Genomic DNA, 13,019 nt, shown 5'->3' with positions numbered 1-13,019 from the left:
CCATGCCTGGGCACCCCAAGACTCTGCAGGGAGGAGGCCACTCAATAGGAAACTGGTTTGCCTGGTGGTGTTGGTCTGGGGCACAGGTGCTGTGGGGGAGGACAGGACTTTTACCCCATTGCAGCTCCCGTCCCCTGTGGTGGGTCAGATTCCAATCCTGACCTTGGAGCCGAGGGTGCTCAGGCCCAGGGCGGTGAAGGAAAGTGCCCAAGGCCAAGTTCAGCTGAGGGTAGACCTGGATTTGAACTCAGGTGTGTCTAACCCCCTTGCCTCTGAGTGGGACGTGAGGAAGGTGCATCCTGAGAGAACAGTGTATCTCAGGAGGCCTGGTGTGGTGGAGGAAAGAGGCAGGCACATCCACCGGTTAACTTTTTTTTTTTTTTTTAACATTTTATTGACTTTTTACAGAGAGGAAGGGAGAGGGATAGAGAGTTAGAAACATCGATGAGAGAGAAACATTGATCAGCTGCCTCCTGCACACCCCCCACTGGGGATGTGCCCGCAACCAAGGTACATGCCCTTGACCGGAATCAAACCTGGGATCCTTCAGTCCGCAGGCTGACGGTCTAACCACTGAGCCAAACCGGTTAGGGCCGGTTAACTTTTTAATACAATTTTAATTAGTTCAGTTTGCTCTCATGAGCATGTGGTACGTTGTCTAGCTAAACATACAGATGTACATCTACTCCAGCCTCTCCAACGTTGAGATCCTGGCAGACCCACAGACGTGGGGGGGGAAGGAAAGGTTCTCTCCCTTCACCCAACTACCAGCCGTCAGCGGGCCGGCTGTGTGTCCGGCTGTGTGTCCATCAGCCCCAGCCTCCTCTGCGGGGGTGCCCCACCTCCAGACTTGGACTGCATGTTGATGACGTGGCCACGGGCCCCTCAGGAAGGCGTGATGCTTGGACCGAGCAGCGTTGGGGATGAGGGAGCCCTGCCGACATCGGGACCGAGGCCCAAAGGGTCACTGACCCAGGGTCACGCCCTCGCGGGCTGGGTCCCGGTGGCACTGTGGTCAGGCAGTGTGTCCTGTGAGGAGCAGGACTGTACCAAAGAGCCGACTCGTACAAACACTGGGCACGTCGCTCAGCCTCCTGGAGCCTCGGGGTCCCCAAAGCTGAGGCGAAGGGCTTGCCCCAGGGCGTTTGATGTGAGCCCGGCTTCTAGAATTAGTTCGTCGGACGGAAGGCTGTAACTCTCTGGCATGCCTTTTCTTTTACCCTGAAGAGCAGCGTGGGTGTGATATGACTCTGGGGTCTGAGATCTCATCTTAGAAGGGTCACTCACTCGATGGGACCCCTGACACAGTCTCCCCGCAGCTCCCCAGGCCACCCGCTGCTCGGGCATCCCCTGGGGAGGGGGGCTTATGCCCTCTGTGGGTGGATGGGCCTGACTGCCCGTGGACAGATACGGGTGTTGGGAAGTTCTCTCCTGAGTGACAGCTGCACAGGGAACTAGTTCTGGGAGTGACAGGTCTCTAATCGCCCGTCCCCTTCCCCTCCTTGCGCAGTGCGACCCTCCTCTGGAAGTTAAAGATTTATTCCTCGACATCCAAGACGGCAGAATCCTGATGGCGCTGCTAGAAGTCCTGTCTGGGCGAAATCTGGTACGTACGGCGCGGAAGGGTCAGAAAGAAAGCAAATGCCAAGGGCAGCGGTGCTGGCGGCTCCTGTTGGCACAGACCCATGCGCGTGTGCGTCCTGGCCCTACGCGCGTCCTACGGCACGCGACCGTGGGGACCTTCCTTCCTCGGTGATCAGGCTGACACAGTCCTGCGGAACCACGCAGCATCCCCCTCCTTTTTTTTTTTTTTTCCTATAGCAAATATACTTTAGTAAGTAGATGAATAAATGCCCGGTGTTTTCTGTGAATATGGTAAGGCAAAGAATAAGAACTGGCCCGCCCTCGTACTAACCAGAGCGATAGCGAAGAAGCAGGGTGGTGGCCATAAAAAAGAGCCACCCCCTTGGAGACAGCATGGAGGGACCTGGGGAGCATCATGCTAAGCGCAGTAAGCCCGTCAGAGAAAGACAAGCGTCACATGATCGCACTCATATGTGGAACCTAATGAACAAGATAAAGTGATGAACAGAGTGGATCCAGAGACAGAGAGGCATGGAACAGTGCAGAGTCTCAGAGGGAAGGCGGGTGGGGAATGAGAAGTGTCCAAGCCAAGACCTGTGTGCACGTAGGCATCACCCATGGACACAGGCAGTAGGGGGTGGAGGCCTGGGGGGGGCGGGGGCGAGCTAGAAGCGGTCAATGGGGGGGGAGAGGGGGACATGTTATACTTTCAACAATAAAGATTAAAAAATAATAATAATAATCAGGATGATGGGAGGGTATATTACAACCAAAGTCTATCATCCATCCCAAGGCTGAAACGAACTGCCAGGTTCTAGAACCTTCTTATAAGTATGACCAGAACGGAATTGAACCCGCTGACCTTGAGGCTATTTCATTTTGATCTTTGATCGGAGCCAACCCCCTCCACGTGGGGCGTCTGCCGTGCGCAGGCCGGCCTGGCCCCTCGCAGCCGCAGCTCGGCCTGGTGCTGCTGCGGATTCGGTGGGAGAGTCCCTTTGGGGGGGCCGTCTGCGTACTGCAGGCTGTTCAGCGCATCCTTGGTCTCCACCCACTCGATTGGATGCCAGTGGTCCCCCAGGCGTGACAACTGAACGCGTCCCCACAACACTCCCAATGTCCCCTGCGCGGGGGGGGGGGGGGGAGGGGGGGGAGGGGCAGTGACCTGGCCAAAATGATCCCCCCAGGGTTTGATTTTTCCTGAGGGGCTCCTGGTGGCGGACACAGAGGGGCATCCATGACCCACGAACGTGGCCTGGCCTTCATGCCGGGGGGACCGACACCCCTGGTTTGCCCTGTCATGTCAACACCCTCCTGGAGAGGGGGGCGTCAGCTCTTCCCGCCCAGGCCCTGGAGGGGCACGAGGTCCTGGGGTGCTCCCGTGTAGCGGGCATCCCTGGGCTGGGGCTTCTGCAGGCACCTCCCCCTCTCCCTCCCTGTCTCTGTCCCCTCTTCTCTCTCTCTCTCTCTCTCTCTCTCTCTCTCTCTCTGTCTCTCACTCTCTCTCCCTCCCCTCTTCTCTGTCTGCCTGTCTCTCCCTCTCCCCTGTCTCTCTTCCCCCTCTCTGCCTGTCTCTTTCTCTCCCCCCCTCTGTCTCCCCATCCTCTCTCCTCCTCCTCTTCCTCTCTGTCTGTCTCTCTCCCCTCTTCTCTGTCTGCCTGTCTCTCCCTCTCCCCTGTCTCTCTTCCCTCTTCTCTGTCTGCCTCTTTCTCTCCCACCTCTGTCTTCCCCCCCTCCTCTCTGTCTGTCTCTGTCTACCCCCCACCCCACCCCTCCTCTCCTCTGTCTCTCTCTGACCTGGGATCACTGTTCCCGAAGCCCTTGGCCAGCCAGCGGGAACATCTGCCCCCGGGGGGACGGGCGGGTGATTTAGCAGCTGCCGGTGACGGTGACGCTCCCTCAGAGGCTCCTGCTCTGAGGAAACCGTCAGTGGGCGCAGCGCGCGGCCGGGGGCTCTGCAGGGGGAGCCGATCAAAGGCAGGAGCTGGGTCAGAGGAAGAGCCCGACTCCTCTGTCCGCTGCTTCACCCCTGGGTCCCCCGCTCACCGGCGCGGCCTTGTGAAGCCCCAGGAACCATAAATAAAGGGTGGGTTCGGCTGGGACCCCCGACTTCCCCGAGATTAATGTGAGCCGGGGAGGAGAGCGGGCGGCGCGGGCTCCGCGGGCCGGGACCGCTGTCTGACGCGCTCTGTCTGGTTTCTCTCAGCTCCACGAGTACAAATCCTCGTCCCACCGCATCTTCCGGCTGAACAACATCGCGAAGGCACTGAAGTTTCTGGAAGATAGCAACGTAAGTACGTGACGCATCTGGCGAGCAGGCCCTTTCCCGCCGCGGCAAGGACAGCGTGAGGTGGAGCGCTGGTCACGGAGAAGCGTGGAGGGAGCCTGGGAAAAGGCAGCCAAGTTCAAAGTGAACGGCACCCGCTCACCAGTCTGTGGGCGATGCGGCCCGGCCCTCGCCCCCTGGGTCTCCCTCGGGACCACGCTCCGTGGCCACCCGCCGTGGGAGGGGCGGCGGCTGGGGCAGCTCTCGGGGCCAGTGGGCCTTCTCCTCCCGTTGAGTAAGAGCGCGGTGAGCGTCGCAGGGCCACCCGCCTCTGAGGACCCGCAGCCGGAGAGGCGCGGGGCGGGAGGAGAGGCTGTGAGCCAGGAGAACGTACAGGATTCTCCCCTCTGGATAGAACTTTTTAGACTTCCATTCGCTTCTTCTGTTTGGACGCTGCGTGGTGTCCTGCACGGGCACGGGTGGCCCTAGTGGGATGCGGTTTCCGGAGCGCCCGCAGGCCGCCTCCGCGGGCAGGGCGGGGGGTGAGACACCGTAGCCCGCCCGCCCTGCGCTTGGTCATGAAGCGCCGTTCACATGGCGGCCCAGCAGCAAAGGAACTTCCCGAAAGCGCGCTGGGCAGCGCACAGAGTGCCTTACAAGCTGGGGGTCAGAGACGGAACCCAGGGATGCCAGGCGCCCACTGCCAAGCTCCCCACGCCCCCTCCCAGGGCTGAGCGGGCCTGGCCGCCCCTGCCCGGCCCCCCCGCTGCCGGAGAAGGGCCTCACAGCCCGGGAATGAACGCCGTGTCGCACGTTCAGAGTCCAAGGCCGGGCGCCCGAGCCTCCGTCCCTGCCCACGGCCCGGCTCCCGAGGCGGGTGAGGGACGCACTGTGCACTTTTTTTTTCCAAGGCTTGTTTTTTCGTGTGTGTGTTTTTTTTTAATATATTTTATTGATTTTTTTACAGAGAGGAAGGGAGAGGGATAGAGAGTTAGAAACATCGATGAGAGAGAAACATCGATCAGCTGCCTCCTGCACACTCCCCCCTGGGGATGTGCCTGCAACCAAGGTACATGCCCTTGACCGGAATCGAACCTGGGACCCTTGAGTCCGCAGGCCGACGCTCTATCCACTGAGCCACACCGGTTAGGGCAGCACTGTGTATTTTGAATGGGGGGGTGCCCCTGCCTCCCACACTATGGGGAGAGCCCAGGCACAGGACGGGTTTCAGAGGGGGGCGGCCAACAAGCTCCACAGTTCACAGCAGCATCACTCCCGTAGCCAAGAGGTGGGGGCAGCCCCCGTGGCCGTCCATGGAGTGCTGTTCGGCCGTGAAAAAGGACCGCGTGCCCGCCCGGCTGCCACGTGGATGAACATGGAAACCATCAGGAAAGGTGCCAGGCACCGAGGACGCCGTGTTCTGGGATCCTGTTCCTGCGAAGCGCCCAGGACAGGGGTGTCCCGGAGTCGGAAAGGAGACTCGTGGTCGGTTGGGGTTGAGGGGCCGAGGGCTCGGGGAGAGGGAGTTAGAGGGACAGGGTTTCTTGTCAGGGGATGACGATGCTCAGAAATGGACTGTGGTGATGCCGTGCTCACCTGTGAACACGCTAAAACCCAGCGAATCGCCTGCTTTCAGGGAGTGGATGGGATGGAGTGTGACTCCCCTTCCCCCTTCTGCCCCCTGAAGAATGGGGTTCACATGTATGAAGGGTGTAAAGGACAAAGGGGAGACGTGACAGACAGGTGGCCTGCAAGCTCTTGCCTGTTCCTCTCTGATCTGCGGGCTCAGGTCTTGTTTGCGGAATGAAAGGACTAGGGGCATGGTCCTCATTCTCACCCGGAGGGCCGGGGAAACGCGCATGGGGGCCCCTCCCAGAGCCGCTGGTTCAGTAGGTCTGGGGCAGGATTTGCGTTGCTAAGGGGTTCACAGGAGATCAACCTGGGGCCCACACTTGGAGAACCATTGCCTTGAGAACCATTGCTAAGAGCGTCATCCGGGGTCAGCAGTTGAATCAGCAGTTGAATAAGTAGCTAATGTCCTGAGGGTTTCTCAGATGGGCACCGTTTAGCCAATCAGCAGGCTGTTGGGTAATGACCCCGAAACTCCGGGAGCAGCCTTATCCGGCACGCGGCGGCTGATTACCCATGGGCGATTCTCGTTCCCATCGTGGCCCAGGATGGCCGGTGTCATTGCTCTGCGCTTGTCCACAGCCGCGTTCACGCTGCAGGGGTGGGGCTCATAGCGCAGCATGCACAGACCTGCTGGGCTCTCACCACCTGTCCTGGAGAAGATGGCTGACCCTGGGCACGTCACGTCCGACCTCGCTGGAACTTCCTCACCTGAAATGCCCGGCTAACAGAAGTGCCTACGTGGAGGGGCTGGTGTGGGGGCGAACTGAGGTAATACCAGGTGTACCGGTTAATGATGCGGACTTTGTAATAAAAGAAAACACGATCGTTTCAAGAGAAACATCAAAAGTGCTTTATTCAAAGGAATGTCCATCGCTAGCTACGCATTTCCCCATCTTTTAGGTAATTTGTGGATACTGTCCCAATAGAACTTTGCTTGTTTTGAGGCAAACCATTCAGAGACCCAATTTTCCACTTCTTCGTACGTTTTGAAGTGCTGCTCAGGAAGTGCGTGTGCCATGGATCGGAACAAGTGGTAATCTGAAGGAGCAAGGTCTGGTGATTACAGCTGGTGGGTTAATACTTCCCAGGCAAGATCTTTTAACGTGTCTTCAACTGGTTTTGAAGGGTGTGATGGTGCGTCACCATGAAGCAACATTACTTTGCCCTGTCTTCTAGCCCATTCTGGTCGTTTTCAGGATCAAAGCGTGGTTCAAATTGATTATTTGTTGTCAGTAGCGATCAGTATTAATGGTTTCACCTGGTTTTAGAAGCTCATAGTACACCACACCTTCCTGATCCCACCAAACGCAGAGCATGGTCTTCTTTCCGAAGCGATTTGGCCTTGCAGTCGATGTTGATGGTTGACCTGGATCAACCTATGATTTTGTGCATTTGGGATTCTCAAAATAAATCACTTTTCATCGCCAGTCACAATTCGATGCAAAAAATACTTTTTTTGTGTGCCATTGAAGCAACATTTTACTGATGACTTTTCGGTTTTCCATTTGTCTTTCTTTCAGTTGATGTGGCACACATTTTCCTTCCTTTAAAACCTTTCCCATTGCTTGTAAATGATCGAAAATTGTTTGCTGAGCAACATTTAATCTTTCTGCAAGTTGTTTCTGAGTTTGACACGCATCTTCATCCAATAATGCTTGTAATTGTTGGTCTTCAAACTTTTTCGATTGACCTGGACGTTCTTTGTCTTTCACATAGAAATCATCACTTTTAAAGCATTTAAAGCAGCGTTCACAAGTATCTTGAGATGGAGCATGTCCACCATAAGCTTCCCGAAGTATACGATAACTTTTTCTTCAAAATAAAGAATTAAAACTTCCCACAAATGCTCTTTTTTCGGGGGGCACGAAATTCGACATTTTTAAGCGTAAAAATATCTATGATGTTAACACCTTCAACAAATTTGACATATGAAGTTTTGAAGCTTGCTGTCAATACAACAAAAATAGCATACATATCAAATCGCATATGCATTCACATATGTGTAACTCCATCGATTGAAAGGAATCCGCATTATTAACCGGTACACCTGGTACGTGTAAGGAGCTTAGCCTGGTGCCTGTTCGGGGTAAGTCCTATGTGGGTGATGGTGAGTCACCCCTCCGCACACTTCTGCCTGAGGGCCCCGAGAGGCGGCCTCGGGCAATGCTGAGCAGCGCAGGTGACAGAGGCAGGCCCACGAGGGCATCAGAAAATCACCTGTTTTCCTCGCACGTGGCCGCCCCACTAAGCTCACCCGTTGCTTTTCTGCAGGTGAAACTGGTGAGCATCGACGCGGCAGAAATAGCAGACGGCAACCCCTCTCTGGTTCTCGGGCTGATCTGGAACATCATTCTCTTCTTCCAGGTACGAGCCTTGCCTTTCTGTAACGCGGGGTGACAGTCTCCTCGCGTCTGCTCGGGGCCAGATGGAGGCGACAGTGGGATTCAGTTCCCGGCAGGTTTTGGCTTCTCTGTTTCCTGGAAAAGAACCGGAGGGCTCGGGTAGCTAGAGATTTGAGTCCCCGTGATTTTAAAAGTGGTGAGAGCTCTGTTCCCCAGGAGAGTCCATCCATCCTCTTGGGAATGGAAGAATTAAATATTTGCCTCAAAAAAGTAACTTTATTCTCCAGTGCCACAGGAACTGGGGAAATATGTCCGAAGATTGGGCGTGGTAGAGTTCCTTTCCTACAGCGAGCCGGGCTCATCAGAGAGTAAAGGCCCGCCCGAAACAGCTGTGGGAAGAGGCACGTGGGGCGGGAGACGTCGCTTTCCATCCGTAGCAACGTCAGCCGCTGCTTGGAAACGCAGGCGTTACGGAGAGGGGCCGGGGCCGGGGCCGTGGCCGGCTGCGAAGGCGGCGTTGGCAATAGCGCTCACGCCCTCTCCCGGGTAGGAGCTGCCGGTTCACCTCTCGCGCCCCTCGTTGGAAAGAGAACGCGGGCGCATCACTGGACTGCCCTCCCGAGTACAGGGCCCTCGATGGCGGCCATGGGCTGGGGGTTGGGCTCAGTGCTTACGTTTCAGGGAGGGACGAGCCCAAACAAAGTCTGGATGGGACAGACCAAGTTCTAGGTGAGCCTTGAACTTGCACAACCAAAGACCCTCTCTCTGAGCCTCAGTTCCCGCATCTAGGAAAAAGGGGGCCTGGGCATGATGCGTGGTCAGCTGTCACGTTATCTCCAGGCTCAGTTACTCCCCGAGAGCTGCCGGAAACACCCTGAAGATGTGTGCAACGTCAAGGCCTTCCGTCCCCCCAGACCAGTGGTCGGCAAACTGTGGCTCGCGAGCCACATGCGGCTCTCTGGCCCCTTGAGTGTGGCTCTTCCACAAAATACCACAGCCTGGGCGAGTCTATTTTGAAGAAGTGGCGTTAGAAGAAGTTTAAGTTTAAAAAACTTGGCTCTCAAAGGAAATTTCAGTCGTTGTCCTGTTGATATTTGGCTCTGTGGACTGATGAGTTTGCCGACCACGGCCCCAGACCATCACCCATTCATTTGTACCTGTCTGTTGAGTTTCTGCTGTGTGCCAGGCTCTGGGCATGCCCAGTCCTCAGTCATGACCTCTGGGGTCACCAGTGAGTCCGCCGCATCGTACAGAGCTCCTTGGGGCAGGCCACCTCTGGGTGTGAGCCGAGTACTGGAAGGGCCCCGAGCAGGGGCCGCTACCTCGGAGGGGCGAGGGCAAGGAGGCACACTTCCATCCGTCACGCCAGCCTACAGGGAGGGACATCAGGGCTGGGTTTTGACGGGTGGGTAGGAGTGTGCTAGACCAGTGCTTCTCAGACTTGACTGTGCACACGAATCGAGGGGAGAGGCGGGGGGAAGGAGGGGTGGGGGTGAAACGCGGATTCTGACTCTGCGGGTCTGGGGCAGGGCCTGGGCGTCCGCCTCTCTCACACGTGCCCCGTGTTGGGAACCACCTTTTGAGTGGCCGGGAGTTCAGTGACGCAGGAAGGGACATCCAGGCAGCAGGACCGGAAGAGCCCAGGCCGCGGGCTCGGAAGAGCGCGCTGCGTTCTGGGAGCCATGGGCCACGACGGGAGAGGACAGGGGAGTCCGGCCAGGAAGACCTGCGTGCGGAGTCTGGCCACAGCTACAGACACTCGGGGAGAGATGGCTCCCCGGGACTGTCACTGCCCGCGCGACCAGGCACACGCGACGGGCAGGCCACCCTGCGCGCGGCCCCGCCCCCTGCCCCGCGTCGGGAAGGGGCCTGTCCCTGTCTGCATGAGCCGCTCCTCCACTCGGGATCCCTAGGCTCCCGGGGTCAGACGAGGGTTTGCTCGGGGTCTGTCCCGGGGTCTGAAATGGTTCTTTTCCTTCCAGATTAAGGAGCTCACGGGCAACCTCAGCAGAAACTCTCCACCGTCCAGCCTGTCGCCCGGCTCCGGGGGCACCGACTCCGACTCCTCCTTCCCCCCCACGCCCACCGGCGAGAGGAGCGCGGCGCTGTCGGTGAAAGACCAGAGGAAGGCCATCCGGACGCTGCTGGCGTGGGTGCAGCGGAAAACGCGCAAGTGAGCCACCGCCGGGCGCGGCCGGGCAGGGGAGCAGGACCCCCGGGTGGGCGCCGCGCGGGGGGCTGGCGGCCGTGAGGTTCTGCGCCCGTTCCGTGCCTGTGCCGCGCGGGGCGTTTCCAGGGTTTGTGCTCGGAGAACTGTGTTTGCAGCATGCGGTTCGCAGAAAGCTCATGGGAGGACCGGAATACCGAGCAGGGGGCCTGCCCCCGCGTCCAGTCCCACAGTGGGCTGTCCCTTGGGTCCTAACAGCACGTACATATTTCTTACGAAGGGCCCAGGTGTCGTCCAGTCTGCACCCACTGAAAAGCTAGTAGCAGTAAAGGCGGTCGCTGAGCAGAGTTAGGTTTGGCCTTTCCAAAATGCACACCGCGAGTTGGAGCAGGGTTCCTGGCCTCCTGTGTGACCCTGCGCGGCGGTTGGCAGGGCCTTTCAGCAGTTTGGCATCGGGCCTTTACCTGGCGGTGGCCGGCAGCCCCGGGGACTCGGGCTGTGGGCAAAGCTGGGGAGAAAGCCAGGCCACGGGGGGCGAAAGCCACACCAGCCCAGGGCACCTCCGCTCTGCCGCGCACACGCTGGGTGAGCTCCTGGTGAACCGCGTTCCCGCCGGCCACAGCTGCAAGGTGGTAACTTTTCACCCGCTGCCCTGCAGGGTGGTTAGGCTGAGATGGTAGAGACCCCGGGAAAGCGCCTGCGTGGTTCCAGCACGTTCCAGCACCACAGAGATCCAGTCCCTTCTCCCCGTGTGCAGGGTCAAAGGTGAAAGGAAGCAGGTGGGAGTGAGGCTGGGTCTTGGGCATTTTGATTGAGGGGCAGAGCACGGTGGAGTTGATGTATGCGAACAGTCATTACATGTTGTTTAAAAAGAAATCAGCCCCATGAACCAGGAGATCATGGTTCGGTTCCCAGTCAGGTCACATGTCCGCGTTGCAGGCTCGATCCCCAGTGGGCGTGTGCAGGAGGCAGCCGATCGACATTTCTGTCTCTCATCCATGTTTCTCTCTCTCCCTCTCCCTTTCTCTCTAATAAAAGTAAATCAACCAGAGAGAGCCGGGGTGATGAGGAAGGGAGGTGTCCTTGGGGTGAGGCCGCAGTTCTGAGTCTCCATGGCTGCAGGCCGTGGCTCCAGGACTCTGCGCCTGTGACAGAATGTCACGGGGCATACACCACCCCGTGAAAAAGAAGCTGGTGAGACCCGCAAGGCCTGCGGCTTCACTGATCGTCTGTCCCGGCGTCGGTGCCCTGGCTTAGACACACTCTGGGACGTACGGTGCTCCTGCTTTTCAGCTTCTTGTGAATCTTAATGATCTCTATATATAAAAGCCTAAGCAAACAGACGACCGGATGACTAGCCGGTAGCTATGACATGCACTGACCACCGGGGGGCAGACACTCAACGCAGGAGCTGCCCCCTGGTGGTCAGTGCGCTCCCACAGCGGGAGTGCTGCTCAGCTGACAGGGGGCACCAGACGCCGGCTCACAGCTGGCGAACGCAGCTGCAGTGGTGGGTGTCGCTCCCCCCTCTCCTGCCTCCGCGGCAGTGCCACCGGGCCATGGCGGCAGCGGGCGCAGTGGGGCCAGGATGAGCGGGAGCGGTGCCCAGCCTGGGCTTGGGCTCCTCCCCTGCCTGCCGCTTTGCGCACTACTGCATCCCTGGGGGATGTCGGCCTGCCAGTTTGGGCCTGATCCCCTGGCCTGTGGGGATCAGGCGGAACCGGGCAGGCCGGCATCCCCTGAGGGGTCCCGGGTTGCGAGAGGGGCAGGCCAGGCTGTGGGACCCACCGGTGCATGAATCCATGCCCTGGGCCTCCGGTTCCTAATAAAAAAGGTGGGGCTGTTGGTTTGTTTCCAGAGAACTCGGTGACCACCGTGGGGAAACGGGCAGGTCTCGGGGTGGTTTCTAAAGGAAATCGGTGCCGGCAGCACCAGCTCTCTCCGTCCCTCACAGATGACATTAGCTGCCACTTAGTGGGTGGCTCCGGGTGCTGCCTGCGTGGCCCGTTGGGTGTCCGCCTGCCGTGGCCACTCTTGGGGTTCAAGCTAGTATTCTCTACGGCCGCCCCCAGGAGGTCACAGTGGGGGATCCCTGTTTATCCCTGAGGAGCCTGAGGCCTGGCAGGTGCAGGACTTGCCCAAGGCCACGGCCCGGGAAGTCCGGGGGCGGGGGCGGGGAGCAGCGGGGAGCAGGGGGACTTCCTGGCTCCACGTTATCACAGCACATGCCGTCTGCTGTCCGGAATGTCCCTGACGAGATGGCATTACAACATTGCTCCCTGTCTGTCTGGACCTCGGGGCGCACGAGTCCTGTGTGGCCTCCTCGTAGGACGCACGCCTTCCCCTTGCGCTCGTCCAGAGGGAAACGTGACGGCCCCGTGCCGCTCTCTGGGGCTCGGGCTCCCGGCCGCTCTCGGAGGGAGGACGAGAGGCTGCTGCGTCTGACCCCGTCGGCGGCTCTTTCCTGAGCGCCGGGGCCGCTGCTTTCCCGCAGGTACGGCGTGGCGGTGCAGGATTTTGCGGGCAGCTGGAGGAGCGGGCTGGCTTTCCTGGCTGTGATCAAGGCCATTGACCCCAGCCTGGTGGACATGAAGGCGGCCCTGGAGGACTCCATGCGGGAGAATCTGGAGAAGGCTTTCCGCATCGCGCACGACGCCCTCCACATCCCCAGGCTCCTGGAGCCGGAAGGTAGCGGCGGCTCTCGCGCTCTCTTCCTTCTTAACGGTTCTCATTGCCTGCGTCGCACATGCTGTCCCAGGAGCACACACAGAGAAATCCCATGGAGACGTTTAATAACGCCCACATTCCTACCGCTGGGGTCATCTCTCCAGTATTTTTCTATGCATTTAATTGTTTTTTTAAAACATAATGGGACCATTCCGTGTATGCCTAGTTTTAGCTCTTCTTTTTTTTTTTTTTTGCTTGACATTTTAATTTTGACATCCGTGTTTTGCGTGTGGCTAGCATGTCTTCATGAGCTGTTTTGATTGGCTGCATCACGGACCCTCTCGTGGGCTCTCCTGCCGCT

The 13,019-nt window shown here is 58.5% G+C and overlaps 1 protein-coding gene across 2 annotated transcripts in view; it reads left to right on the top strand.

The window, feature by feature from the left end:
* Window positions 1-13,019, top strand: part of CLMN (calmin) — an 87,970-nt gene that overhangs the window by 58,784 nt on the left and 16,167 nt on the right. For both annotated transcript variants that reach the window (XM_054715740.1, XM_054715739.1), the window contains exons 3-7: window positions 1,511-1,606; window positions 3,791-3,874; window positions 7,754-7,846; window positions 9,807-9,997; window positions 12,486-12,679. In XM_054715740.1, the coding sequence (XP_054571715.1) occupies window positions 1,511-1,606; window positions 3,791-3,874; window positions 7,754-7,846; window positions 9,807-9,997; window positions 12,486-12,679 (658 nt within the window). The remainder of the gene's footprint in view (window positions 1-1,510; window positions 1,607-3,790; window positions 3,875-7,753; window positions 7,847-9,806; window positions 9,998-12,485; window positions 12,680-13,019) is intronic.

Source organism: Eptesicus fuscus, chromosome 5, assembly GCF_027574615.1.
Source record: "Eptesicus fuscus isolate TK198812 chromosome 5, DD_ASM_mEF_20220401, whole genome shotgun sequence".
Lineage (NCBI taxonomy): Eukaryota > Metazoa > Chordata > Mammalia > Chiroptera > Vespertilionidae > Eptesicus > Eptesicus fuscus.
This window is presented reverse-complemented; position numbering and strand designations above follow the sequence as displayed.